The following is a 26,737-nucleotide window of genomic DNA, read 5'->3' on the forward strand; positions in this document are numbered from 1 at the left end:
AGCTCCCGAGGCCCCGCCCTCTACCGGTGCTCCCTCCCATCGCGTGGCCCCGCCCCTTCCATACGCCCCGCCCCCGGACCCCAGCCTCCAGGCCACCCTGGCCGCGGCGCTCCGTCAGGGAAGAGCTGGGCCCTAAAGCCCGCGCTTCGCGCCTCCCGCCAGTCCCAGGTCCCTCCCTGGCGCCCGGAGCGCCCTCGGCGGCTTCTTTTCCTCAGCCGCCCGAAGGAGGACCTGGTAAGCGCGGCGCTGAGCCCGACTGGGCTCCAGGGTGGGGACGGGGAAGCGGGGCGTGTGCGGAGGGCGAGTGAACCCGGGCGGGGGACCACGACTGGAGGGCCCGAGCCGGAGGAGAGCAGAAGACGGGGAGGGTCCGAGGGGGTCCTGGGGGCCGGGGACGCCTGGGCTGGACCCGGGAAAGAGGAGCGCGGAGCCCGAACTGCGGAGCGGCGGGGCTGCCCCTCGGGGGTCCTGGGGCGCTCCCCCCTGCAAAACCTGGGCGCTCGGTGGCCCGGAGTATGTGCGGCTGTCCTGCCCCGACACCCCCGCAGCCCCCCGCAGTCCCCTAGGACCCCGGGGACGTTCCCTGGAGGTCCCAGCTCATCCCCGGGGCTGGCTGAGCAAACTGCCCCACGTGGACTCCGCCAGAGCTCCGCGAACCCATCTGTCCCCACCACCCGAACCTGTCTGTCCCCACCACCCTCGTCAGGGTTCCCCAGGTGCCTCCGGCCAGGAGAGGCTGCCTTCGAAAACCCAGCACTTGGGATCCTTTAAACCTGGTTCTCAGATGACTTCCCTGAGGTCCCCAGCCTGCTCTTGGGAGTCCCCCGTCCCTAACAGGCCTCCTGACGATTCTGAGGCTGCCCTATCTGAGGCATCTCTGATCTGCAGCACTGGAGCTTAGAGGAGAGTGAACCCAGAGTAGGGACAGGCCAGGTCCCTGTGATGAACGTCCAGGCGTCCTCCCTGGAGTCCCAGGAAGCCCTCCACCCATAGGTGCTTGAAACATCAAGTACCAAGCCCCGTATGTACTGTGCTTTTTCTTACTTGCCCATGATGAAGTTTAATTTATGAACTAGACACAGTAAAGAGGTTAATAATTACTCATAAAACAGCACAATTATAACAGAATAGGTATTTAAAATTGCCAGTGTAGTCGCTGCACTTGTGGTTTGGGGCCATTCGTCAGTAAGATAATGGTTACTTGACCCTGACAGATGCTGAGATGGCTACTAAGTGAGTAACAGGCAGGTAGCCTATACACGGTGGACACGCTGCACAAAGAAAAGGTTCCCATGCTAGAAGCGGGCAGAACTGGGAGAGAGTTCACGGTTGCCATTCAGAATGGAACGGATCGCCAAGCTCAGGAACTGTTTTGTTTTGAAAATTTCCATTTAGAAATTTCAGACTGTAGTTGGTCACAGGTAAAGGAAACCTCAAAAAGTGAAACTAGGGTGGAAAGGGGAAGTGTGGTCCTCTGTTTGGGGTTGCAGAACCTGGGCCTGCCTGGTGTAGTCCAGGATGTCCCTGCCCCCTGGACCTGGGTGGATGCTAGTCTGTGAGGTGTGCTAGGACCCATCATCCCCAAGAGGGATGTGTGGAATGGGCACCCAGAGGGCCATGTTTGAGGCCAGCCTCACTGGGTAAATCAGACACTTCCGGATACCAATGGCCTTCTGGATACCTGGGTCTGACATCCTTGGGGGTTAGTGGAACTGGGCTCGGACCCCTGACCATAAAGCGCCCTCTTCGCATCCTCTAGAGCCCAGTGTGTTAAATTATTATTATCCTCTTGTTGCTCACAGTAACTGAGCAGGCATGTCACCCCTAATCTGCACTCCTGACCTGTGTGCTAATGCTCAGTGACACCCCAGCACTCCCAAGGAGGCCCAGGGGCCTCTGACCACCATCTGCAGTGATATGAGGCCCTTGCTGTTTGGCCACAGTGTCCCCCCTCAGTACAGATCCCAGGTGACTTCCCTTGCTCCCCAAGGTTCACCCTGGCTCAGATCTGTCTATGGGCACAAGTAGGACTGTGAGACCTGCATGGTCACTGCCAGGTGGCCTTTGGCATGGATAGACTCACCACCCCCATAGCAAGTGTGCCTTCCCTTCTGGGGACCTCAGCTTTGGAGCCCCCTGGTGGTGAGGCGAGGTTTTAATTGCTGCCCGCTAGGGAGGGGGTACTCCTAGGCCCGTCCTTCCCTAGTTTCTCCATTGTTTTCTGTTTTTTTTTTTTTTTAAAGAGAGAGAGAGAGAGAATTTTTATTTATTTTTTAGTTCTCGGCGGACACAACATCTTTGTTGGTATGTGGTGCTGAGGATCGAACCCGGGCCGCACGCATGGCAGGCGAGCGCGCTACCGCTTGAGCCACATGTAAGCATTGCTTGCTTACCCGTAGACCAAAGTGCTTTAAATCTGAGTAGGACCGTAAATTAATACGCGATTCCTGTTGCGTTCTCAGTGTGCACACGGTAATCACAGTGTTCCACTGACCTGGTTCCATTAGGCTAAAAATGGCCAGAAAAACCCCAATTTGATGGGTAGGAATGTGTGTCCATTTGGCCTCCGTGTCCACTGGGTCCCTTACTTGTGAGTTCAACCAACGTCAAGTCAGAAGTATTTTTTAGTTGCATCTGCCGAACACATACCGACATTTTTCTTTATTTTCTAAACACTACAGTATAATAAACTATGTAGCATTGGCAAATTTTTTGTGGGGGGTACCATGTACTTGAACTCAGGGTCCCTTGACCACGGAGCCCCGTCCCCAGCCCTGTTTTGCATTTGATTTAGAGACAGGGTCTCCCTGAGTTGCTTAGCGCCTTGCCATGGCTGAGGCTGGCCTCCAACTTGGGATCCTCCTGCCTCAGCCTCCCAAACCACTGGGATGACAGGCGGGCGCACATGCCCAGTTCAGGATTTTGATAGCCACAGCGGGTCGTGGAACCAGTGCCTACAGGTTCCAAGGACCACCCTATCCACTATTGCTAACGGATCCTTGGCATTGTTTTCCATGATTTCCTTAATTTCACTGCTATCTGGTTTCTTTTGAATATCTCAGGAATCTCACCCCATTTAAGAGCAAAGAGAGGAAGGCGATCATGGTCTCGGAGCAGCGGAGGTTGCAGGATCTAGTTGTTCGCCAGTTGGTTCTGGGTTGGGGACTGGGACGTGGCCCTGGGTCCAGGGGCTTCTGGCCAAGGCTGCGTGGCTGCACTTGGTGCCTGTGCCCACAGCCTTGGGTTTGTCCGGAGAGACCCGGTTCCTTTGATCACCTTGGAGCCTGGAGTCGTTCCCAGGGGCGAGGAGCGCGTTGCTGGTGGCGTCCGCCTCCTAGTCCTGACCTAGTTTCTTAGTATTTTTGGAAATTCCTTTGCCTTCACCTGCCCTGTGTCCCGGACACTTTTCACCAGGATAGAACCCAGGGGTGCCCTGTGGTGGCAGGTCACCCAGAAAACACACCAAGGCCCAGTGTCATCCAAACTGAAGGGTGCTGATCCCGACCGCTTCCTTGGGACCAGGTGTCCCATGGGAACATCGCTGCCCACGTGATGTGGCGTCTGGTGTACGGTGGACTTTGTCTGGTCCCTGTCCCTACAGCCTGGCTCATGGCAGTTAACCCCTGAGCCCCGGTCCCCAGCCCTTTTTACATTTTATTTAGAGACAGGATCTCGCTGAGTTGCTTAGGGCCGCACTCAGTTGCTGAGGCTGGCCTCCAACTTTCGATCCTCCTGCCTCAGCCTCCTGAGCTGCTGGGATGACAGGCATGGGCCAGGGCTCCAGGCCCCAGCCTGATTTTTCTGGTTGCTCTTAAGGTGGGCATTTTGGGGGGACCGCCCCCTTCACATCTGCCGACTTCACAGGTGTGTGGTGCTCTTCCACGGGTGTCTGATCTCACGCGCATCTGAAGTCCGCTGCTGTAGGCAGGAGTGCGGGGCCACGTGGGGGCTGTAGGTGTGACACAGGGCCCCGGGTGGGACCTGCCCACACCTCTCCTTGTGTCTCCAGGTTGGAGCTGCGGGCCGGCTGCACCAATGGAAGCCTCGGAGCCCCGGCCGCGGAGGCTGGGAGGCTGTGGCAGGCTGGAGGAGCTGAAGGTGTCGCCTGCCCTCAGCACAGGGAGCCTCCCCGCCGCCTCCGGAGATGGGCACCTCGGGGTCCCTGACGGCCAGCGCGTGCCCTCCAGGCCCCAGGAGGCCGCGCCCACCAGGGAGACAGCTCTGACCATCTGCCTGCAGGTGACCCTGCCCTTTGTCCTTGCGGGCCTGGGGCTGTCCTGGGCTGGCGTGCTGCTGAACTACTTCCAGGTAAGAAAGAGTGCAGGGGCGGGGTCTGGGCCTAGGGTCCTGCCTGCAGGACGGGGGCCACCTCCACCCTGGGCCAGGTTCCTTTAGGTCTAGTGAGAGGGACTCGGTGTGACCCGAGTGGTGCTTCAGAGGACAGTCAGGGAGCGGCACAGGTCGGTCGTCCCAGTGACGCAGGAGGCCGAGGCCAGAGCACAGCGAGCAACATGGTGGTGCTGAGTCTCAAAATTGTTTTCTTTTTGGTCCCCAGGATTGAACCCAGGGACACTTACCCACTGAGCCCCGTCCCCAGCCCTCTGCATGTCTTATTCAGAGATAGGGTCTCCCTGAGTTGCTTGGGGCCTCACTAAGCTGCTGAGGCTGGCCTCCACCTTGCGATCCTCCTGCCTCGGCCTCCTGAGCTGCTGGGATGACAGGCGTGGGCCATGGTGCCTATGTGCATTTATTTCACAGAATTTTTTTAAGAAAATAAATAAAAGCTGGGCACAGTGGATCACGGCAGTCACCGTGACTCACGCCTGTCATTCCAGTGGCTCAGGAGGTTGAGGCAGGAGGATCGTGAGTTCGAAGCCGGCCTCAGTAAAAAGTGAGGCCTTAAGCAAGTCAGCGAGACCCCGTCTCGAACGAAGAGACAAACAGGGCTGGGGACGGGGCCCAGGGGTCCAGTGCCCCGAGTTCAATCTCTGGAGCCACAAAAATAAACGAAGATCAACTCCATGAAACAGGGCACCCGTTTAAAGACGGCGGTGACCCCACGTGATTTCGCCTCTTGGTCGAGGCCTGGTTCTTGTGCAGATGGGTCAGAAACCCGCGGCCCGTGTCCCTCTGGTTCTGTGTGACAGGCCACCTGGGCTGCAGGAGCCGCCACAGAGCGGGCAGTGAGGGCGAGGTGTGGCCCTGAGGGGCTCCCCCTGAAGCCTCCTCCTGCCATGGCCGTCGTCCTCTGTGTCCGGATGGGGTCTCCCCCATCCCTCTCTGGGCCTTAGTCTGAGGACACCAGTTGTGTGGGGAGAGGGGAGAAATGGTGGGGGACCCTGGTGCCGGGTTGAACCCAGGGTGCTCCACTGAGCTACGTCCCCAGCCCCTCCCCCCCCCTTTTTTTTTTTGGAGACGGGGCCTCACTGAGTTGCTGAGGCCGGCCTCCAACTTGTGATCCTCCTGCCTCGGCCTCCCAAGTCCCAGGGGTGACAGGTGTGCCTCCCTGGCACCATCGTAGCAGCGATTTCTTGGCACCAGACCCCTGATCTAGGGCAGCCAGGGAAGTGGCATCAGGAGCAGGAGGGAGGGACGGGAGATGGTGGTGACTGGCTAGCCGCCCAGGCCCAGCAGGCCCAGTGCCCGGCCCTGATAAGGGGGGTGTGACCAGGGATCTTATCCCCGGGAGCAGAGCTGGGAGGGGACCAGCCGTTCATGTCCCTCATTTCTCCAGGCAGCACAGGGCCGCCTCAGGCCTTCCGCACAGTGGACACTGACGTCCTCACACCAACACTCACAGGGGACAGGGGACACCCTTCCCCAACCCACCAAGCAGGCCCTGGCCAGGGTGGAGAGGGCCACAGGCGGACCTGAGAGGTCCCTGCCGGCCTGAGTGTGGGGCGGGCGTCTCCCCGGAGCCCAGGACTCCCTGAGTCATTGGCCTGTGGCACTGGTGACACCCAGAGGTCCACATGTCCCCTGTGACCTAGGTAGGGGCTGGGAGCACCCCCTAATTGAGGCAGACGCGTAGGTGGCCTGCAGCTCTGTGGGCCGCTCTCCTCCTGGGCCACCGTGGGACGTTGCGGCTTGGCTCAGTCGGACCTGCCTGGGCTCCGGAGGCTGGAGTGACCGGCGAGCCTGGGTGGCCGTGGTGGGGGCCGTGGAGACCTTGGTTTCTGTTGCCTGATGGTGAGGCACGAGAGGTGGGCAACTGTGCCCTGGCCTGGGAGCTTAGAAAGCAGTGCCCACTGGCCAGTGTCCCCCTGGGATGACCGCCTGGAGTTTGGTCCCTTATGCACCCTTGGGTGGGTGGTGTTCTTTATCAGGGACTCTCGGGGACCCTCCAATAAGAGACAGGAACTAACAACTTTGTAAGTCCCGTCACTCTCACGCAGCACATCTACAAAATAGTAAGTCATCATCCCAGTGGCTCCGGAGGCTGAGGCAGGAGGATCGCAATTTGGAGGCCAGCCTCAGCCACTTAGTGAGGCTCTAAGCAGCTCAGGGAGACCCTGTCTCTACATAAAATAGAAAAAGGGGCTGGGGACGGGGCTCAGGGGTCAGCATCCCTGGGGTCAGCCCCTGGTGCCAACAGCAACAGCAGCAGGTTGTCCTTTGGGCAGGGAGAACCGCGTCATGGTCTCCCCTCGGGGGGACAGCGCAGCCTGCCAGGGGACCTTGGCTTCACTAGGAACCCGCTGGTCAGCAAAGAGCATTGAGTCAGAGCTGACGGCTGTTCTGGGTCACGGTTGGGTCACCTTTTCATGATGACAATTGTTCTGGTCACCTCCTTCCACCCCACTGGGCAGGGTGGGAGGGCCGCCTGGGGGAGGCTGCACCAGGGGTGACGGGGACAGCAGTTACATGTCCCCCACGCGGCCTGGCGGGGAACATTCTGTGCCATTCAGGGAGGCCACGCCCGGGAGCAGACTGGGCACAGGGTGCGGAGGCTGATGGGGGAGCAGGCGGGGGACCTGGTTCCTGGGGGGTGGGAGCAGCCCATTCGAGTGACTCCAAGGGCTGCTGGGAACTGAGGGCTGGGACTTGTGTGAGAGGCATGTTGTCCACGGGAACAGGACGAGGAGGACTGGAAGCCCTGTGTGTCCCCCAGTGTTGGGACAGCAGAGCATCACGGTCACGTTCAGTCGGGAACAGTGGCCCACGCCTGTCCTCCCAGGAGCTGGGGAGGCTGAGGCAGGAGGATCGTGAGTTGGAGGCCAGCCTCGGCAGCTCAGTGAGACCCTCTCTCTAAATACAAAAAGGGCTGGGGTGTGGCTAGGGGACGAGCACCCAGGGTTCAACCCCGGAACAGAAAAAGCGCGGCCACCTGCCTCAGGACCTGCCCGGGTCGAGGTGGCCCTGAGAGAGGGACCGGGTGTCCAGCAGTTCTTGCTGCCGAGTCCATGATGCGTGTTCCAGTTGTGAGGCTCTCCAAGGAAACCCCCCCCTAAAACGCACCCCCCACAGGTCGCGGGCCGCGGTAATCTGCGGTCCTGCTGCCAGCCCAGCCCTCAGGACTCTCTTCTGTCCCCTCTGGGGGTCTGTCCCTCTGGACCGGGACCCAGTGGGCCACGCTGAACCCTGATGTCCTCAAGGGTCTCAGGACAGTAGGGTTTTCCCCTCACGAGGTCACAGTTTTTCATTTATTTCTGGTGACAGTCGATTTGATGGTTATGAAAGCAGGTGGCCGCACTGGGCTTGGCAGTGTAGGCCTCTAATCCCGGAGGCTGGGAGGCTGGGGCCGGAGGATCACAGTCCAAGGCAGCCTCCGCAAGTTAGTGAGGCCTTGCCTCTAAATAAGAGGTAAGTAGGGCTGGGGCCAGGGCTCAGTGGACGAGGGCCCCCAAATAAGAAAGCAAGCGATCTTGTCACGTTATGGGGATGATGCCCAGAGTCGCTCACAGTCCTACCCCTGCAGCCAGAGAGCGCCAGCTGACCTCGTGGTTCTTGTCCTTCTGGACTTTTCTGTGCGTGTGAGAGCGGTGGACGGGCCGTGTCCCCAGGCCCGGGACAGGTCTGCGGGATGCAGAGGGCGGCCCTGAGCATTGTAGGATAGGGACAGGGACGGGCCTGGGGACTTGGGGGCCAGCAGGAGGCACAGAGTGGGTCCCCAGGAAGTTCCTTCAGGGGCTCATGGCAGGTGCGTCTCTCCAGATGGTGGAGTGCTCTGTCACCCTTTCCCAGGGAAGAAGGGGACAGCCGGGGACGGGGGACAGCCACCTCCTGGGCGCCCTGTTCTCGCGGAGAGCAAGCTCTGGTGTGGAGGACACGGCGCGGCCACGGGTCACAGCAGAGGCGCTGTGTGGCTTGCAGCTGGCCCGGGTGAGGGACGTGGTGTCCAGCTAGGGGTGGTCACCGTCGGGTTGGGGCAGGTCCCCTCTGCAACAGGAAGCTGGTGAGAAGCGCGCGGGGCCCAGCTGTCCCCAGCTGTCCCCAGCACCCGCCGTGTGCTAGTGACCGGTGGGAGGCCACCCTGGTCAGCCGGGTCTCTGCTGTGGCCCCAGAGCCCGTCCTTCCGCCCCACGCAGCTCCTGCAGGGCGACAAGCAGGTACCCGTCTGGCTCCCAGGGTGGCGGGCGCAGGACCAGGGGGCACGCAGGGGAGTGGCCGGCTGCCCACGAGCCCGGGACCCCAGGTCAGGAGGCTGTGTCCAGCCCCGTGCCCAGGGCTGCTGCAGGCTGAGGCCCCTGAGCGAGACCCAACCAGCCTCCACTGCTGGTGCCCGAGGAGCATGTGGGGGACATGTCCACCCACAGGAGGCAGGGCTTCCCCGGGTGGCCCTTCTGTCCTGCTGGTCAGGTGTGCAGGGCAGGGCCTGACCCCACTAGTGGGAGGAAGCGAGGTCACCTTGACACGTCACCCGGGCTTTCCAGGGAGAGCCGGGATGCTGTGGCCGTGGGCCCCTGGACACTGCCATCGAGTGACCCCAGGGCATGGCGTCCTTCCTGGAGACCCTCAGAGTCCTTGGCCCTGACCTGCAGGGACCCTGGGCCGCCCGGGAGGTGGGCTGTGGACCGAGGTCTCAGCAGGCCCTTCCCTGCCCAGGGTAGGGCCACCAGGGCACGTGGTGGAGGGAGGTGGCGGCCCTCGCCGGGGCGGTCACCAAGGCCAGCCCTACGTGGGCTCTCTGTCCACTCCGCCAGCGTGGGCTGAGCCCCTGGACACTCTCAAGGTCGCCGCCAAGGGACGGGGAGCCTCCCTGGCAGGCTGGCCGAGGGAGGTCCCAGCTGACCCGAAGCCACTCTCCGAGGGCGACCTGACCGCCAGGGAGTGGACAGCCCGTGCCGGCAGTCTCCAGAACGAGGCTGGCTGTCACAGTGGCCTTTGTTCCTTGCTCCTGGGCTTTGTCCTTGGCCCAGGACCTGCCGGGAGCCTTCGGAGGCTCGGGCCACTGACCCTCCCGGAGGCCTCTGTGCCTGGACTTCTGGGGACGAGCGTCCTGCTGTGGAGCAAGAGGAGGTGACGGAGGCGCCCGGGCATGTGGCCAGCGCCTGGCCATGGTGGTCACCCAGCTGAACCTGGAGTTCCGCTTCCAGGGCCAGAAGCTGCGAGGCTTCAGCTGTGAGCTCACGCGGTCCCCCCACGGGGTGCCCCCCGAGACCCCCCTCTCCACGACGTGCCAGGTCACCGTGCCCATCCTGCTGTCGGGCCTGGGCATGATGGCCGCGGGCCTGCTGATGAACGCCGTCCAGGTGGGTGCGGGGCCCGGGGAGGGCGTGCGCTCGGACCTGGGCGTCGGGGGGTCCCCTGTGCACCCAGCATCTGTGCGCCAAAGCGTCACTTGGACGTCCCTCCCCAGGCTTGGCCAGCGCAGCCCGTCTCCTGGAGCTCGGCTCCCGTCCTGGCCAAGGTGTGGGCACGGGCAGGGCCTGCCTCCCACCTCCCTGCCTCAGTTTCCCCATCTGTAAAGTGGGCCGAAGGCAGCACCCACCTTGCTGAGAGCTGGGAGCCTGTGTCCTTGTCCTGTAGGGCCAGGTCACTGGCACGGCCGCCCCTCGACAGAGCTGGGGGGACTCACCGGGGGCCCAGGGGGCCAGGCTGGCGGGGTCTGGGGTCTGCACCTGAACCTTGAGATCTGTGTGTCCTGAGTGTGATTCGGGTGACGTCACTTGGAGCAGTGAGGGGTGTCTGCTGCCTGCTGTGACGTCCCCGTGGCGCGACTGCTGCGCTAGGGAACCTAGAGAGGGGCGGGCGCAGGCCTGTGGTCCAGCTGCTCGGGAGGGTGGACGCGGGGTGCTGCCCACGGCTTCGTGGAGGCTGCTCCCTGGTCTTTGAGGGTCCCACCTGCAGAGGTGAGGTGGCCTGGGGACTTGCCTGCCCCTCGCCAGCCCAGACAAGGGGACACGGGGCAGCCACCACCCAGGAGAGGCCGTCACACTTAGGAATGGGACGCTGCCCGAGTGTCGGGGTGGGTGGCCCATGAAGTCCCATGGGACAGGAAACAGCAGTGTCGGGGCCAGAGCCGGGGCCCACCCCAGCGCCACGCACGTGCAGATGAAGAAAATAAACAGCTCCATCAGGACTGCGCTCCCACACGCCTGCACACGCACACGCACACACACAGTCTGGGTGTACAGGGAAGCGCTGACGGGGATCTCGTGGACCCTCCGTCTCGTCTGATTCCTAGCTTTTCTTTCTTTGGTGCCAGGGATGGAGCCCGGGGGCCTTAACCCCTGCGCCCGTCCCCAGCCCTTGTTACATTTTATTGAGAGCCAGGGCCTCGCTGAGCAGCTCAGGGCCTCAGTGGCCGAGGCTGGCCTCCAGTTTGCAGTCCTCCTGCCTCAGCCTCCCGAGCTGTTGGGATGACAGGTGTGCGCCCTGTGCCCAGCTGCCTCTGACTTCTGATGCCATGATCCACGAGCAGAGTCCCCCCGTATGTTTGGGGACCACGTGAGGACCTGTCGGTTGAGCACCTGCTCGGGTGTGGATTTGGCAGTGGTGGTTGTAAGTGGCTGGGTGACAGTCACATCAGTGTGACTACAGTCTGTCCTTGGAGCAGTATCGAAGATGCCCTGGAGGGTGAGGCTGGGACAGCGAGGAAGACCGGGGTAGTCATGGCCAAGGCTCAGCCACCCCCACCCCATATGGCAGAAGCAGCATTGTGCCCCATCCCAAGGTGACAGGGACAGAGGCCTAGGTGTTGCTGAGGGGCGGTCACAAAAGTCTGACTGTCAGGTTTGGGACGAGGAGGGGTCGAGACAGGAAAGAGGGCCACAGGTGGGCCTCTGCAGGACACCCAGCGAGCACTCCACGGGGTGCACAGGGGCGACACTGGGTCTGGTCACCTCCCCTGTGCAGGCCCGCGGTGCCTGTCACTGGACTTGTCCCTGCTGCCTGTGACAGTCTTGCGGGAGAGGACAGGGTGAGCCAGCCGGCCGCCCCAGGACGCATGTGAGGGACTCTGTGTCCTGTGTCACGGGAGCCTGGGGCTGATGCTGCCGGGAATACAGGGAGGCAGGGACCGTGCTGATAAGGGCTTCGGCCTTTGCCCGGTGACATTGTTTTCCTCTGTGACCTGGGCCCGGATGCTGGAGTGCCCGCTGTGTGGGGGTCAGGGCGAAGCCCAGCAGAGGAGCAGTAAACGGAGGTCTGAGGGCGTGGAGGGGCGCACGCCTGTCGTTCCGCCCCTCGGGAGGCTGAGGCAGGAGGACCACAAGTCGGAGGCCAGCCTCGGAACTCAGTGAGGCCCTGTCTCACTTGGCTCCTGGGTCCAGTCCTGGTGAGAGCAGGAAGGAGCCCCCCGCACTGTTGCGACTCCATTTCCCCCTGCTGTATTGGTGCCAGGACTGTACACGGTGCTCTGTGGCACTTGGTGACACCTGGTGCATGCACATGACCTGATTGGGCCACTCCCAGAGCCCCCTTCTCCTCACCTCTGGTCTCCCTTCTATTTCCATGAGGCCCTCTCCCCCTTATAACTTCCCCAGTCCCCACTGTGAGGGGGAACCTGACCAGGGGACATCTCCCGGGACCCCCACTGTCCTGTTGTCACCATCCCCAGGAGGACAGCCAGGGCGGCTTGGAGATGGCGCCTGCGCCCCCTAGAGGTGCGGTGGGTGGGCGCGTCTCCACCAGGGACGGGAAGGAGAGCCGGCGACCAGCGTCCCCACAGGTGCAGGGCCTGTCCTTAGGCCTAGAGTCGCAAAACCAGGCGACTTCTGTGTCGGTCACAGGCAAAGGCCAGGCTGGTGGAGGAGGCTGTGAGCCCCGGAGGGTGTCGGGAGTCGGTTTCAGGGAGCAACCTGATGGCACGTTAAGGAGGGAAGCGTCGTTTTCTTCTCTGCAAAATCTTTTTCTTCCAATTTTCTCAAAATGTGTATCTCTTTCTTTCTTTCTTAGTTTGTGCATCTGTGTGTGTGTGTGTGTGTGTGAGAGAGAGAGAGAAAGGCACACACACACACCAGGGATTGAACCCAGGGGGGATTGACCACTGACCACACCCGACCTTTTTATATTTTAAGACAGATTCTCACGAAGTTGCGGAGGCCGGCCTCCAACTTGCGATCCTCCTGCCTCAGCCTCCCCAGCCACTGGGATGGCAGGCGTGGGCCACTGCGCCCAGCTTGTGTGAATTTGTCAGTGTTTGCTGAGGTGGCGTCTCCGTCACGCAGGTGCTTTGAAACATTCAGGGTCTGCAGACCTGTCATCCCAGATCCCTGGGAGGCTGAGACGGAGGATCACAAGTTGGAGGCCGGCCTCAGCCAAGGGCTGGGCGTGTGGCTCAGCGGTCGAGCACCCCTGGGTTCAACCCCCCAAAAGTCGAAGGCCCAGCTCGGAGCTGGACAGTGACAGACGCAGACTCGCTGCCCAGGAGCAGAGGGCACCAGGGCCCCTCACCCGTGGGAGGGGGGTCGCTGCCCCACAGCAGCTGGCTGCGCAGATGTGACCGGGACCCTGTCACTTTGAATTCTGCACTGATTTCCTACCAGGCGAGCCAGGTCCTGGGCCTGTCCCCTGCCCTGTCCCCTGCCCTGCCCGCTACAGGCCGGAGAGGGGGGCCCAGGCCCATTGGTGCTGTCACTGAGACCGCAGTGTCCCCAGCCCCACTGACCTGGTGCTTAGTTCAAAGCCACCCAAGGCGTCGCTTGCCTGGTGGCTTCTGTGGGGACCAGGAAGTCCCCGCCACAGGCTCTCGGGACGTCGGGGGAGACACCAGGCGGGCGCTTGACCCCCCGCCCTCTTGCAGCACTGGCCCGTGTTCCTGGAGGTGAAGGACCTGCTGACGCTGGTGCCACCCCTCGTGGGGCTCAAGGGGAACCTGGAGATGACGCTGGCCTCGCGGCTCTCCACCGCCGTAAGTTGACGGGGGACCAGGAGCCTGGCTCGGGGACAGCGCTCCCACCACCAGTTCCCCCAGGTGGCTTCAAGGAGGGCCAGCGCCTCCAAAGAGAGGAGTGGGCTGATTGTCCTGGTCCGGGCTTAGGAGAAAGACCCACCGAGTTGATTTTGAGACAGGGCCTCGCTGAGTGGCTGAGGCTGGCCTCCCGCTCACAGTCCTCCTGCCTCAGCCTCCTGAGCTGCTGGGATGGTGGCACGCACCCCTCCCCGGCTGCCTGTGTGATTCCCAGCCAAGCCCCGGGTCTGAGGCTGGCTCTGTTCAGGACCTCCTGATGGCAGGTCACCTTAAGTTGCAGGACCAGTGCAAAATCCAGGTGGGGACAGATGGCACCTCAGTTAAGCCACAGTGACTTCCGATCCGTTTGCTAGGGCTGCCAGAACCACCACCGGCTGCCTCCAGCCACGGGACACACCGTCCCCTGGGTCTGGAGGCGGCAAGTGTGAGACCCTGGGCCCCTCTCCTGGCTTCTGGCCGTTGGGGACACCCCTTGGCCCACACGGCCGTCACCTGATCTCTGCCTGGTCTTCAGCTGGTGTTCTGGGTGCAAGGGTCCAAACCCTGGTCACGTGCTGAGCCATCTGGACTCGCCCTGATCAAGGGCGTCTGCAGAGACCCTGTTCCCACTAAGGCCACCGCCCAGGAGCTGGGTCACGGCTGCAGCACCGTGTTAGGGACCCGGTGGCAGCCCTCAGTGTTTTCTGGAATAAATTCAAGAGGGGAAAGTGTGTGTGAGACTCAGTCAGGTGCGGCTGGCTCAGGGCGCCTCCTGAAAACACAGGTCAACAAATAAAGGTCAGCTGCCCAACCATGGCCGCGAGGGGACAGCGTCCTCCATGGGCACCCCATGGCTTCTGTGCCAGGCCCAGAAGAGCAGAGGAGCCGAGGGGCACGTAGACGGGAGTGCAGGGCCACACGGTCACCCTGGCCCCCACAGAGACTCCGGAACCCTACTGTGGAGTCACCCGACAGATGGGTGCCAGTGACCATGAGCGTGGCCACTGCGGGTGACACTGGGGATGTGAGGTCTGAGCACTGAGGTGGCGGGCACTGTCTCCTGGCCCTACACGTTGGTGGCTAGTGGGACTCTGCGTGTGGCCACCCTCCTGGGGGTTCTGAGAAAGGTGTCCCCAGGAGTCGTGCCGAGCCCAGCGCAGGGTGGAGTGCAGGAGTCCCTATGTGACCATGGGAAGGTGACAACCCCTTCACCCCCCTGCGTCTCATCCAGTGAAGTGCCATCCCCCCCTTGGGTCAGCGTCCACGTATCAAAGAGGACACTTGGCCTTTGGTTTGGAGGCTGGCTTGTTTTGCTGAGCATGACAGTCCCCGGCTCTGTCCATTTACCCACAAACGCCATCGTTTCACTCTTCTTTGTGGCTGAGTAATATTCCACTGGGTACAAGCACCGCGTTTCCTTGTCGTTCATCCCTGAAGGGCCCCTGAGTTGAGCTGCCGTAGGAGTGACGTGCCGTGTCACCACAGAACACAGGTTTGAAGTCCCATGGGAGTGTACATCTCTGGTGTCCCTCTCAGTCCCTCGTAGGTCTCCTGGCTGGATTTGTGCATCTCTTTTCTCAGATCCCTGCAGTTTGTGGCCATTAGTCCTTCAGACGAGCCCCTTCCTGTCTCTGCCCTCTGCTGTCCCCGTCCCACCCCCGTCCTCCCCAGCTGCAGCCCTCCTCTGCTTCTTCCTGCTGGTTCCATGGGGACCCTGAGTGGAACCATTTGTTCTGCACTGAGGACGGGCGCGGTGGCCTGTCACCCCAGCGGCTCTGGAGGCTGAGGCAGGAGGATTAAAGTTGGAGGCCAGCCTCAGCCACTTAGCGAGACTCTGTCTGTAAATACATCAGAAAATCTAGGGCTGGGGCTTGGGGTCAGGTGGCCCTGGGTCGAGTGGCCCTGGGGTCAATCCCTGGTACCAGAAATCAAGGAGCAAAGGATCCTGGGACGTGTTTGTCGGATGGTCAGGGGAGGACAGGAGGTTGTCACCCCACGTCACACGGTTCTCAAGGAGCGGTCCCTGCTGTGTCCCCCCGTCCTGCAGTGGAGGCTGGGTCAGAGTCCTTGGACTGGTCTCCGTGCGGTGGCACTCGCTGGGCCCCTGTGGAGACGCGGCCGCCCACCTGCGCCCTGCTCTGTCCCTCCCAGGCCAACACCGGGCAGATCGACAGCCCCCGGGAGAGACACCGCGTCATCAGCAGCAACCTCGCCCTGGTCCAGGTGAGCGTCCCCTAACCCCTGGACACACGGCCTCTGTCCTCTTGGGACCTGCAGCGGGATCGTTCCAGTCGGGAAGGGGGAGGGCCACGGTGCCCTTGTCCCCACGCTCTGGACTGAGCTCCGAGAGCCGCTGGCCACGTCCATCTGTTGGTGGGGCAGCTGGAGGCTCTGCACACGAGGGCGGGGGACACTGCTCCTGGGACCCGGAGGCCTCCCTGCCTCCTGGCCTCCCAGCCTCCTCCCTTCCATGCTGGCTTCTCCGAGAGTCACCCACACTTGGTGGCCTCTCGCCTCCCTGTCCACACCAACAGGTCCCCCTCGTTGGCACATGATGGGCCTGTTACCTGGGAGGCCCCCCGTGTCGCCCAGTGGGACTCCACCCTGCCCAGCGTGAGGGCAGGAAGCTCACGGGGCCAGGGGTCCTGGGAGGCAGTGAGGTCCCCATGGTGTGGGTGGTGGCAGCTACGGTTTGGACTTAGGGTGTCCTCCAGGGCCACCGGGAGGTGGTGGGACGTATACAGTGGTGGCCCGAGTCAGGCCATGCCCTAGAAGGGGCCGCAGGACCCCAGCGGCCTCCTTGCTCTCCTGCTTCCTGGGCATGAGGTGACAGTGGGGCCAGTCGTCCTGGGCGTGCTGAGGACGCCAGGCTGAAACGCTGTGGCATTTTGGTTTCCTCTTTTTTTGAACCCAGGGATGCTTCGCCCCTGAGCCGCGTCAGGGTCTCACTGACTTGCTGAGGCTGGCCTCCCACTTGTGATCCTCCTGCCTCAGCCTCCCACCCTCCGGGTTTAAATGTCGAGGAGTTTGTTTTTGTTTTCAGAAACATCTGTCTCTGACCTCCCCGGCCATCTTTACGTGCCCACGTTCCATCTTGATTGGACACGGCGCCTGTGTCGTCCCCAGTGTTCACACGTCCATGATTCAAGTTTATTGCGCTAGATTTTAAGATTTCAAGCCGGGTTTGGTGGCGCTCGCCTATAACCCCAGAGTCTCTGGAGGCTGAGGCAGGAGGATTGTGAGTTGGAGGCCAGCCTCCGCCACTTAGCGAGGCCCTGACCACCCCGGCCCTGGTGGTCCTTGGCGGAGGCCTGAGCAGCTGAGGCGGCCCGAGGTCCTGCCGCGGTGGGTGCAGAGGGACGGGGCAGTCTCCAGGGTCCAGGGCTGAGGGTGTTGTCCTTCCAGGGTGGACAGTGGCCAGGGACCCCCCACCCCTCATGGTGCCTCCTGCGGCCTGGTGGGAGGTGATCTGACTCCTGTCCCCACAGTTGCAGGCCACCGTGGTGGGGCTCCTGGCTGCCGTGGCCGCCCTGCTGCTGGGCGCTGTGACGAGGGAGGAGGTGGCCGTGGCCCGGGTGGCCCTGCTGTGCGCCAGCAGCGTCATCACCGCCTTCCTGGCGGCCTTCGCCCTCGGTGAGCCATGGACGGGCGGGTGGCGCTGACCGCGGTGTGGGGGGCGGGCAGAGCCCAGGGGCCTCGTGGCCCACCTGTCACCCCCCCATCTCTGTCCTTCCCGATCTCTGTCCCCCATCTCTGTCCCCACCCCATCTCTATCACCCCCATGTCTGTCCCCACCCCATCTCTGTCACTCCCCCAATCTCTGTCCCCTCCCATCTGTCACCCCCCCGATCTCTGTCTCCCCTGATCTGTGTCTTCCCCCCAATCTCTGTCCCCCCGATCTCTGTCACCTCATCTCTGTCCCCACCCCATCTCTGACACTCCCCCGATCTCTGTCACCCCCTGATGTCTATCCCACCCCATCTCTGTCCCCACCCCGTCTCTCACCCCATGATCTCTGTCATCCCCCGATCTCTGTCCCCTCCATTTCTTACCTCCCCATCTCTGTCCCCCCTCATCTCTGTCCCCTCCCATCTCTGTCCCCTCCACTTGGGTGACGCCCGACCTCAGCTCTCAAACCCCAGCTGGTCACTGCCCACACGAGGTCAGACGGGGGCCGTGGAGGGCGCGGTCCCAACCCAGGGGCTCCGCCTGGCCAGGGAGGCCCGTCCCGTCTGCTCGTCCCTGTGCCAAGACGGGCCTTGTCAGGAGCCCACCTGAGTGTCCCCGTCCCCACCCTGGCGTCCCCTCCCTGGGCAGCGGCTCCTCACAGATGGCTGCCCGGCCCTCAGCTGGAGTGAGTAGGGACAGCCGCCGTGGGGACGGGGACACTGCTCCCAGTCGAGGGCTGCAGGCTGTGGCCTGGTGCCCCCGAGGCCCTGCTCTGACACCCTGGCCTCCACTGGGACTGGGGACGCTCGCTGGAGGCCCCAGCACTGTCCTGCTCACTGTCCCCTCCCGCGGTGGCCGTCCTGTCACGGCCGGTGTCCTCCCGGGCCCTTGGGGTCCAAGGCCCAGGGTCTCACCGTCCTCCGACTCGGTGCTCTCGGGCCTTGGGGACGGTCCTGCTGCTGCTGTCCCGAGGCCCAGCAGAGGGGAAGGCGGGGACACTGGGCCTGAGCTGTCCCAGGGACGGGGGACCACAGTCGACATCAGTGTGTCACTGGCTTGTGGAGCCAGCGCTGGGGACACACAGAGGACAAAGGGTGACAGAGTGGCCTATGGCTGGGGTGGGGGCCTCACCACGCCCAGAGCTGCCTGTGCCCCCCACACTGGGCCTCAGACTCGGTCCCTGGCCTGCAGGGCCCTGCTGACCCGGGGAGTGTCCACGGGTGGTGCGGAGCCAGCGGGGACGCAGCCTGGAGCTGGCCGGGCCCATTCCCTGCCCCAGCCCCGCCCGGCCCTGTCCATATTCTATTTAGAGACAGGGCCTCCCTGAGTGCTGGGGCCTCACTGTTGCTGAGGCTGGCCTCCATCTTGGGATCCTCCTGCCTCAGCCTCCTGAGTAGCTGAGATGACAGGCGGGGGCCACCGCGCGTGGCTGTGGTAGGGACTCGAAAAGAGCTGTCCCGAGCTGGTAGTGTCCCTCTACTTGACCCCCCAGGGACTCTCCCTGGCCCACCAGCTCAGCCGTGCACTGGATTCACCCTGAACTGGGTGGCATGTCACAGGAACACCAGGCCGGGCACGGTGGCGCACCCCGTGACCTCGGCTCCGCAGGCAGGAGGGTCCCGGGTTCAAGGCCACCCTGGGCAACCTGGGGAGACCCAGCCTCTAAATAAAAAGGTGAGGCTCCCCCGGGTTCCGTCCCCAGCACGAAAAAAATACAGGGCTGTAGCCTGGTCACAGGATGTGGCTCAGACCAGCTGGCGGTGACAGTCTCAGGTGGCGCTGAGGACGCAAGTGATCACTTCCCCTTTTCTGGAAAGGCCCTCTCTCCTGTGCTGGGACTGAACCGCCTGCGTCACTCCCGGCCACAGGGTGGTCACAGTGTCGGGACACTGCAGAGACGGGTTCTTGGCCAAGCAAGCGCCTGCCAGGCTCTGTCACAGGTGGGGAGAGGGGACAGGAGACCACGTGTGACAGTCACAGTGCAGATGCCTCTCAGGTCCCCAAGGACACCGAGAGGCCACAGGTTGCGTCCTGGTGCCCAGGGACGGCCTGCCGGGCTCCCGAGATGGGCCTCCACCCCATGGGCCTCTGCCGCCTGGCCCAGCCCTGCCCTGAGGACGCTGTGCCCTCCTACCCATCCCCTGCCTCTTCCCCCAGGTTCTGTCCCTGGTCAGCCTGTCCCCCCGAGAAACCTGCAGGCCACGTCCGAGCCAGGCCCTGCCCTCCCTTTGGGATGTCCCTTCCATGCACGGGGCTGTGAGGTCACCTCTAGGTGGATGGGGTCTGGGGGCCGCCTGCGCTGATGGGGGACAGTGATTTGGCCAGCTCCTCGGCCCCCCCAGGCCACACTGGGCTCTCCTCCCACCCTCTCGGGTCTCTGGGTGGCGGGGAGGTCCCCAGCAGGTCCCCTCTGACCTCCCTGGACCTGTCCCTCTCTCTAGGCGTGCTCATGGTCTGCATAGTGATCGGCGCCCGGCGGCTGGGCGTCAACCCCGACAACATCGCCACGCCCATCGCAGCCAGCCTGGGGGACCTCATCACGCTGTCCATCCTGGCCGTGGTCAGCAGCTTCTTCTATAAACACACAGGTGGGAAGACACTCCAGGACAGGCCCGAGGCAGGCACAGGGGCCACGCCTGTCATCCCTGCAGCTGGGGAGGCTGAGGCAGGAGGATCACAGGTGGAGGCCAGCCTCAGAAACAGCAAGGCCCCCGTCTCTAAGTGAAATATAAAGGGCTGGGGACATGGCCAGGGGTCCAGTGCCCCTGGGTTTAATCCTTGGCACCAAAAAAATGGAGGAGGAGGAGGAGGAGGAGGAGGCGGCGGCGGCCAGGCCCAGATAGGTCACCACCAAGGCTGGGTGAGCACTCGGGCCCCAGGGGTGGCATTCAGAGGGGATCCTGTCCCCTTAGGAAGGAGCCGGGGACTGCAGTCATGCAGCAGGTCCAAGGACCCCTGGGACTGTGTGGCCCCTGGCTAACCCGGCAGAGCAGGTGGCATCTCCTGATCTCGTCACCTCCTGTCCTTGGGGCCACCCCCAGGCTGCTTGGGAACCAGGCAGGGTCGTCCCTTAAGTGCTACCACCTGGTCGGCATGGGACATGGCACTGGAGGTGACCACCTGGGTGGGGGCCAGGGGGAGGTGGTGACCATGTAGGTGGGGGCCCAGGGTGCGGTGTCTGGGAAGTCACCCACCTGGTGGGACAGGGGTGAGAGGTCCCCTCAGCTCGCAGTGTCCCTGGTCCCCAGCCCACGCAGCCAGGCCAGGCCTGTGACCAGCGGGTCCCCCGCAGCCGGTCCCCTTCCTCCTGCAGACAGCTGGCTGCTGGCCCCGCTGGTCTGCCTGGGCTTCGTGGCCCTGACCCCGCTGTGGGTCGTCCTGGCCAAGCGCAACCCGCCCATCGCCAGGGTGCTGAGGCTCGGCTGGCTGCCCATCATCCTGGCCATGGTCATCAGCAGGTGAGGGCGGGGCCAGGAGCTCTGGGGCCCCGGGGGAGGTGCCTCGGGTCGGGGCCAGCGGGTCCCTGGGCAGCTCCCGTCCTGGGTGACACCTCCTTCTCCCCAGTCTCGGCCCCTGCCCAGGCTCAGGGAGCCGCCCTGCCCACCCCCTGCCCACCCGGGGCCGTGGACAGAGGCCAGTCCCCTCACAGGGCCAGGCTGATGTTCCAGAGCCTCGCGGCAGCCGCAGGGACTGTGACAGCGCCCCTGTGGGACCCCGGCTGGCCCGTCCCCTCTCCTAGCAGGGGACCGTGGGGCCGCCCCGTCCCTGCCGATATGTTCGGGCCTGGGTCTCGTGCTGTGGTGCAGGCGTCCCTGCTTCTAGAAGGTTCCGAGGCCCCTTTCCTGGCCACTCTGCCCTCCCAGGCCCCAGGTCTGGCTGCAGCCTGTCGGGATCCCGAGGGCACCAGAGTCCTGGTGGCTGTGTCCTCCCTGAGGGCTGCTCCACGTGGCCAGGGGCCACCCATGACCCTGCCTCTGTCCCTCTGGGGAAGGGTGTCTGCATGTTGTCCTCTGCTGGCCCCCGGGACAGTGAGGGGGCACAGGACGGGGGACACCAGGGGCCACGGCAGGCTGGGACGGGGATGGCCCCGAGAGCTGTCTGGAGGAGCCCTGGGGCTGCCTGAGTGTCCACCGCGGTCACCGGGCGCCATCTGCTCTCCGCCCAGCTTCGGGGGCCTCATCCTGAGCAGGACGCTCTCGGAGCAGCGGTACCGCGGCATGGCCGTGCTCACCCCCGTCATCTGCGGTAGGTGCCGCACTCGGTCCCCGGGGTCCCCAGCCCCCTCCCCCCGGGTCCCCTGGCCAGGCCTTTCTCAGATGAACTGAAAGCCAAGGGGAGGAAGCCCTGCCCGGTCCCTGTCCCCGAGGTGCCACAGGCCTGCAGTCGCGGCCGCTCAGCGCAGGGCCCAGCGGCTCCCCGTGTCCCGCAGGCGTCGGTGGCAACCTGGTGGCCATCCAGAGCAGCCGGATCTCCACCTACCTGCACGTCCGCAGCTCGCCCGGGGTCCTGCCCCTGCCCATGAAGGGCTTGTGGCCCCGGCCCTGGGCCACCTTCTGCAGCCCAGGTGGGTCCAGCCCCGCAGGCCCCTGGGGACACTTTGTCTTAAAAAAGCAAGTGACATGAGTGTCTGCAGCGGTGGACGCCTGAGGCGGAGGTGACCCTCCTCCAGGTCCTCTCCCGTGTCCAGGGTGCCTACCGTCTGTCGACCTGGGCAGGTGGCTTCTTGCCCTCTGGGAGTCCAGAGGAGCAGACAGGACAGACAGACGAGCCCTGGGTCATGGACTGTGGGACGATCCAGAGGGCCAGGCCCAGGGCGTGGGGAGGGCCAGGAGGGGCAGGTGCTGGGACAGGGATCGGCGAAGCAGAGGCCCAGAGGCAGGAAGGAGCTCTGGAGGCCTGAGGCACTGGAGGCCCATAGGAGGCTCGGGGAGGAAGAAGCGGAGGCCGGGGAGAAGTGGGGGGACCCCGAGGGCCTCGGGGTCAAGCTCCAGGCTGGTCCTGTCCTGGGAGTCGGGGTGGGGGGAGCTCTGCTCTTTCTGTTGCACTTTTTGGGGGACACTGGGGATGGAGCCCAGGGACACCCAACAGCCACGTCCCCACCCCCTTTTTTTTTGGTTGTCGAGGGACGCAGTGTCTCTATTTTTATGTGGCGCTGAGGGTCCAGTCCACTGCCTCCCACATGCCAGGCGGGTGCCCTCCCACAGAGCCCGGTCCCCAGCCCCTTTTCTATTTTATTTAGAGGCAGGGCCTCACCAGGTGGCTGAGGCTGGCCTCCAACCTGTGATCCTCCTGCCTCGGCCTCCTGAGTGGCTGGGAGGCCCTGGCACCACCCCGCCCCGTCACCTTAGCTGTTTTTATCACACGCTCCCTGTCGGCCTCCTTGGAGGTTCCCGTGTCAAGCAGCGAGGCTGAGTCACAGTGTCCCTGATGTCCCCAAGCTCTTTCCCACCCCACTGCCCGCACCTGTTCTCTTGCCTGTGCCCGGAATCTTCTCCCCAAAATGTAGCTCTCAGCTGAGATCTCGGGGTCACGTCCCTGAGGGGCCCTCTGACCCGGGGGACTTGTCCCTCCTCTCGCACCCACAATGCCCCGCTGTGTCACCAGGCTGACGGTGGCGGTCACAGTTTGAAATGCCCCTTGGTGCTCTGCTGCTGTGACTCGGCTCCCTTCCTGGACACCAGCCCCGTGGGGTCAGGCGGGCACCGTGGGGTCAGCTGGGAAGGCTGTGGCCCTGGCTGCCGCGCGGTCACAGGGGCCCGGTCCTGTGTCCCTGCAGAGATCAACTCCACGTCGGCCCGCGTGCTGCTCCTGCTGGTGGTGCCCGGCCACCTGCTGTTCTTCTTCGTCATCCGCCTGGTGGAGGGGCCGGCGGTGGCCAGCAGCAGGACCTTCGTGCTGCTGTACCTGCTGGCTGGCCTGCTCCAGGTGAGGACGCTGACCAGCGCACGAGCTCACTGGGTCAGGCCGCCGGCTTTGTCCCCTGCCCTCAGGAGCCACTGTGCAGTGGCAGTGTCCATGGCTCAGAGGACAGGGCAGGCCTGGCCCGCCCGGGGTGCTGCAAAAGACATGCGCGGCCTCTGGTCAGGGCTGGTGGCCTGGAGGACGGTGGCGTGTGGATTTGCCCTGGAAGGTTCTGGAAAGGCTAAGTGGCCAGCGCTGCAGGGCAGAGTGTTCTCGTAGACCCTAGTGGGGGTCCCAGTGGGGTCTCAGGAACCGAGCTGAGGCAGCAGGTGGGTGGCAGCAGGTCTGTGTGGCACTGCTGGAGGCCAGAGCAGGAAAGGGCCCCCAGGAGGGACAGGCCCCCAGGAGGGACAGAGGAGGGTGGCCTTCTGTAGCCAGAGCCCCAGCCGGGCTTCGGAGCGGCCTGTCCTGTGTGGCCAGAAACTTATAAAAAGGGGCATTTGAGCCGGGCACCCACTGCCGTCCCAGCGGCCCGGGAGGCTGAGGCAGGAGGATCTCAAGAGTGGGAGGCCAGCCTCAGCAAAGGGCAAGCCCTGTCTCCAGATGAAACACCAACGGGGCGGGGCCATGGGCGGGGCGGGGCCATGGGCGGGGGCGGGGCCATGGGCGGGACAGGGACGCGGGGATGGGACAGTGGGCGAGGCCCTGGGTTCAGTCCCTGGTGCCACAAAAAAGCCTGGGATTCAGGTGGCCCTGGGGTCCATCAGCGGCGCCAAGGAGCTGTTCCAGGGGGACTGGCCACACGGGAGGGGACCCAGTGTCACCCACTGCTCGGGGTCCCAGGGACCCGGCGCCCTCGTGGTGACCAGCACCAGGCTCGGCCCCCGGAGGCTGGAGGCGCCCCTGAAGCCCGCCTGGTGCCCCTGCCGGCCCTGACCCTCTGCCTGTGTCCCCTGTGTCCCCTGCTCTCCAGGTGGTGGTCCTGCTGTACCTGGCGGAGGTGGCGGTGCGGCTGACGTGGCACCGGGGCCTGGACCCCGACAGCCACTGCATCCCCTACCTCACGGGGCTGGGGGACCTGCTGGGCACCGGGCTCCTGGCGCTCTGCTTCCTCGCCGACTGGTCGCTCGCGGGCGGGGCGGCGCCGGGCGGCGGCTCCGCGTGGACCCCCGGCCCCCCCTGACGGCGCCCGGGCGGCGGGACGCTGGCTGTCCCCTGCAGGATCCTCAGCGGTCACTCGCCCGCCCCGCAGCGGCCCCCACCGCGGAGCCGCGCGCACCGCCCCTTTGGACGCCGGAGACGGACTCTGAGGCCCGGAGCCTCATGTGCGCGTGCGCGGAGCTGCCGGCCCCCGAGTGTCGGAGTGCGCATGCGCGGGGCGGGGCTGGGCTCGCACCTGCGCAGGAGGCCGGCGTCGGTCCCCAGGCCTTCACCGGTCGCCGCTTCCTCGTTCTGTTCTGTTTAGTTTTTTTTAGTTGGAGATGGACACGGGGTCTGTATTTTTATGCGTGCCCGAGGCGAGCGCCCCGGACCCCGAGCCCCTCGACCCCGGCCCGTCCCCTCCTGTCTGTCCCAGCCGGGACTTGTGTCCCCCGCAGCCGTCGGAGAAGTGGAATAAACCCGCCGCCTCCTGGCCTCTCGCGTCCTCAGCGTCGCGCGGGGTGGACCCCGAGCCCTACCCCCACCCCCGAGGACAGGACCTGACCCGGGTCACGGTGGGTCCGCAGAGATGGAAGGAGTGTGCGATCGCGGCTGCCGTCGAAGGGCAGAGTGGCCAAGGGGGGCTGGGGCTGGGGCGGGACAGCCTGGCCTTGCCAAGCCGCGCCCAGCACGGAGGCCGGTCATCACAGGCTGGGAGGCTGAGGCAGGAGGATCACAAGTTGGAGGCCAGCCTCAGCCACTTAGCGAAGCCCTGAGCTACTCAGGGCTCCCCCCTGGCACCAAGAAAAGCGCAGTTCCCCGCCCCCCTTTGATGTGCACTGGAGGCTGTGGTTGCCGACTGAATGCTGGTGACCCTGGGCTCCGGTGGATGTTGAATGAATGAACTCTCCTAGAGGAGGTGGTGACACGGCGTCTGGCAGCCAGGCACCCCGCCTAGAGCCCGAGGCAAGCACCTACCGCAGGGTGTGTTTACTAGGGCGTGACGGGGACTTCTCCTGGGATGGAGGAGGAGGGGGCTGAGGCTGGCCTCCCGAGGAGGGAGGGCGCTCTGCCTCTCTTACACCGGGGACCTGCTCTGCTGTCCTCGCTCTCCCTGTCTCTTTCCTTCCTGCCGGTGGGATGGCCCAGGTGGGATGGCGGGAAGGTGGGGAGCAGATGCACAGGGGGGGCCCAGGACACAGGAACAACTTTTCCAAGCCCCTGTGGGCGTGTCCTCCGGGTCCCCAGCCCCGGGTCTCCCGGCGGGACCACTGCTGTCCTCCCCGTCCAGGCTGCGTGTGACGCAGGCCCCTGTCCCCTCAGGCCTGGAGAAGCCGGTGGGGTCACTCGGGGACACTGAGCCCAGCATAAGTGATGTCCTGGCAGGTGGAGGGCCCAAGACCTGAGGACAGCAAGGCCATCGTGGCACCTTGAATAGGGTCGCGGCAGCAACTCTGTCACTGGGAGGCTGGCTGAGGGTCCCCAACCGCCCTGAGGACCCCGAATCCTCTTCAGTTCCCAAAGGCAGGGTGGCCGAGGCCTGGGAGTGCCACAGCTGGCCCGTGTCCCCAGAGAGCGAGGACCCCACCTTCCTCCAGTCCCTGTCCCTCCCATCCAGATTGTCACGCACCCTGGCCAGCGGCCACAAGGGCGGCAGCACAGGTGACCGAGAGCCAGGTGTCCCCAAGGTCCCGCTTATGCCAGGATTCTCAGGGCGAAGTGGGGTCCTGAGAGCCGCGACCCCGTGGGAAGATGGGGCGGAGGGGTGGCTCCCTGGGGACCGTCCCCAGGCGGCTCTTTGGGGCCTCCCAACCCCCAGCTTCCTACAGCCCCCTTGTGTCCCCCCGCAGCCGGGCCCGAGGGACGCAGCTGGCCGTCCCTGCACTGGGACCTGTGGCACCAGGAGCCCGAGTCAGCGTCCCCTGAGCTGTTCCCGTGTCTGGTCACAGTGACAAGCTGACAGTGTGTCCTCTGGCTCAGCCTGATGGCTGGGGGACAGCTGCAGGCCCGTTTCCTGGCCGAGGGTCACGCGGATGGCCAGAGCCCAGGGAGCTGTCCTCTGAGGCTCTTCCTGAGGAGCACAGCATCTCCCCAGGGGACAGGTGACCCCAGGACATTCCAGTTGGCTGAGCCGAATGCATCAGGGTGGGGTGGGGACGTGGGCGGGCAGGGGGCAGGGCCAGGTCCCCAGAACAGCCATCTGGAAGGGTAGGGGCGCCGCCAGCTAGAGGCCACCACTTCTGGTAGAGGCCAGGCGTGTCCCTGGGGAAACGGGCACAGTGTCCACAGGGCAGGATCGGGGGTAGGACTCAGGGGACAGTGTGGAAGGGGACGTGCCTTAGGGCTCCACTGCCAGTGGCTTCCCCAGAAGACAGACGTCAGGAGGTCAGTCCCGGCCCAGAAGGGACTCTGCCTGGACTCCCTGACTCCTGGAGGCTCACGCACCACAGAGGTGGACACTCGGGTGGCAGCTGAGGTGTGGAGGGGTCCCCTCTAGCCGGATGACCATGTCCCACGCCGAGGCCCAGGAGGCAGACCTGACCCACAAGCACCTCCGTGTGCACTGTCAGTCACGGGGATAGAACGTTCTGGGTCATCAGGAGCGGAGGCTGCACTGGGGGGAGGCCGGGAGGCCAGAGTTGGCCTCAAACCAGCCAGGAGCTCCATGGGAGGCCTGGAGGCTCGAGGTGGCCG

At 64.2% G+C, this 26,737-nt stretch overlaps 1 protein-coding gene across 4 annotated transcripts; it reads left to right on the forward strand.

Annotated features, from left to right (window-relative positions):
- The first annotated feature begins 91 nt into the window (after positions 1–91).
- Positions 92–24,258, forward strand: Slc41a3 (solute carrier family 41 member 3). Of its 4 annotated transcripts, none has more exons than XM_077793465.1 (11): positions 92–234; positions 4,010–4,308; positions 13,187–13,294; positions 15,485–15,556; positions 16,822–16,966; positions 19,444–19,590; positions 20,295–20,460; positions 21,168–21,247; positions 21,432–21,566; positions 22,779–22,927; positions 23,877–24,258. In XM_077793465.1, the coding sequence occupies exons 2-11, from the start codon at positions 4,036–4,038 to the stop codon at positions 24,084–24,086; spliced, it is 1,485 nt and encodes a 494-aa protein (XP_077649591.1). In that variant the 5' UTR covers positions 92–234; positions 4,010–4,035; the 3' UTR covers positions 24,087–24,258. The 4 variants fall into 4 exon arrangements, with proteins under 4 accessions (XP_077649591.1, XP_026270883.2, XP_026270879.2 ...); XM_026415098.2 differs by having other exon boundaries at positions 20,316–20,460; XM_026415094.2 differs by lacking the exon at positions 23,877–24,258 and having other exon boundaries at positions 22,779–23,523.
- Positions 24,259–26,737: the final 2,479 nt, after the last annotated feature.

The sequence above is a fragment of the Urocitellus parryii genome, chromosome 16 (assembly GCF_045843805.1).
Source record: "Urocitellus parryii isolate mUroPar1 chromosome 16, mUroPar1.hap1, whole genome shotgun sequence".
NCBI classification, from domain to species: domain Eukaryota; kingdom Metazoa; phylum Chordata; class Mammalia; order Rodentia; family Sciuridae; genus Urocitellus; species Urocitellus parryii.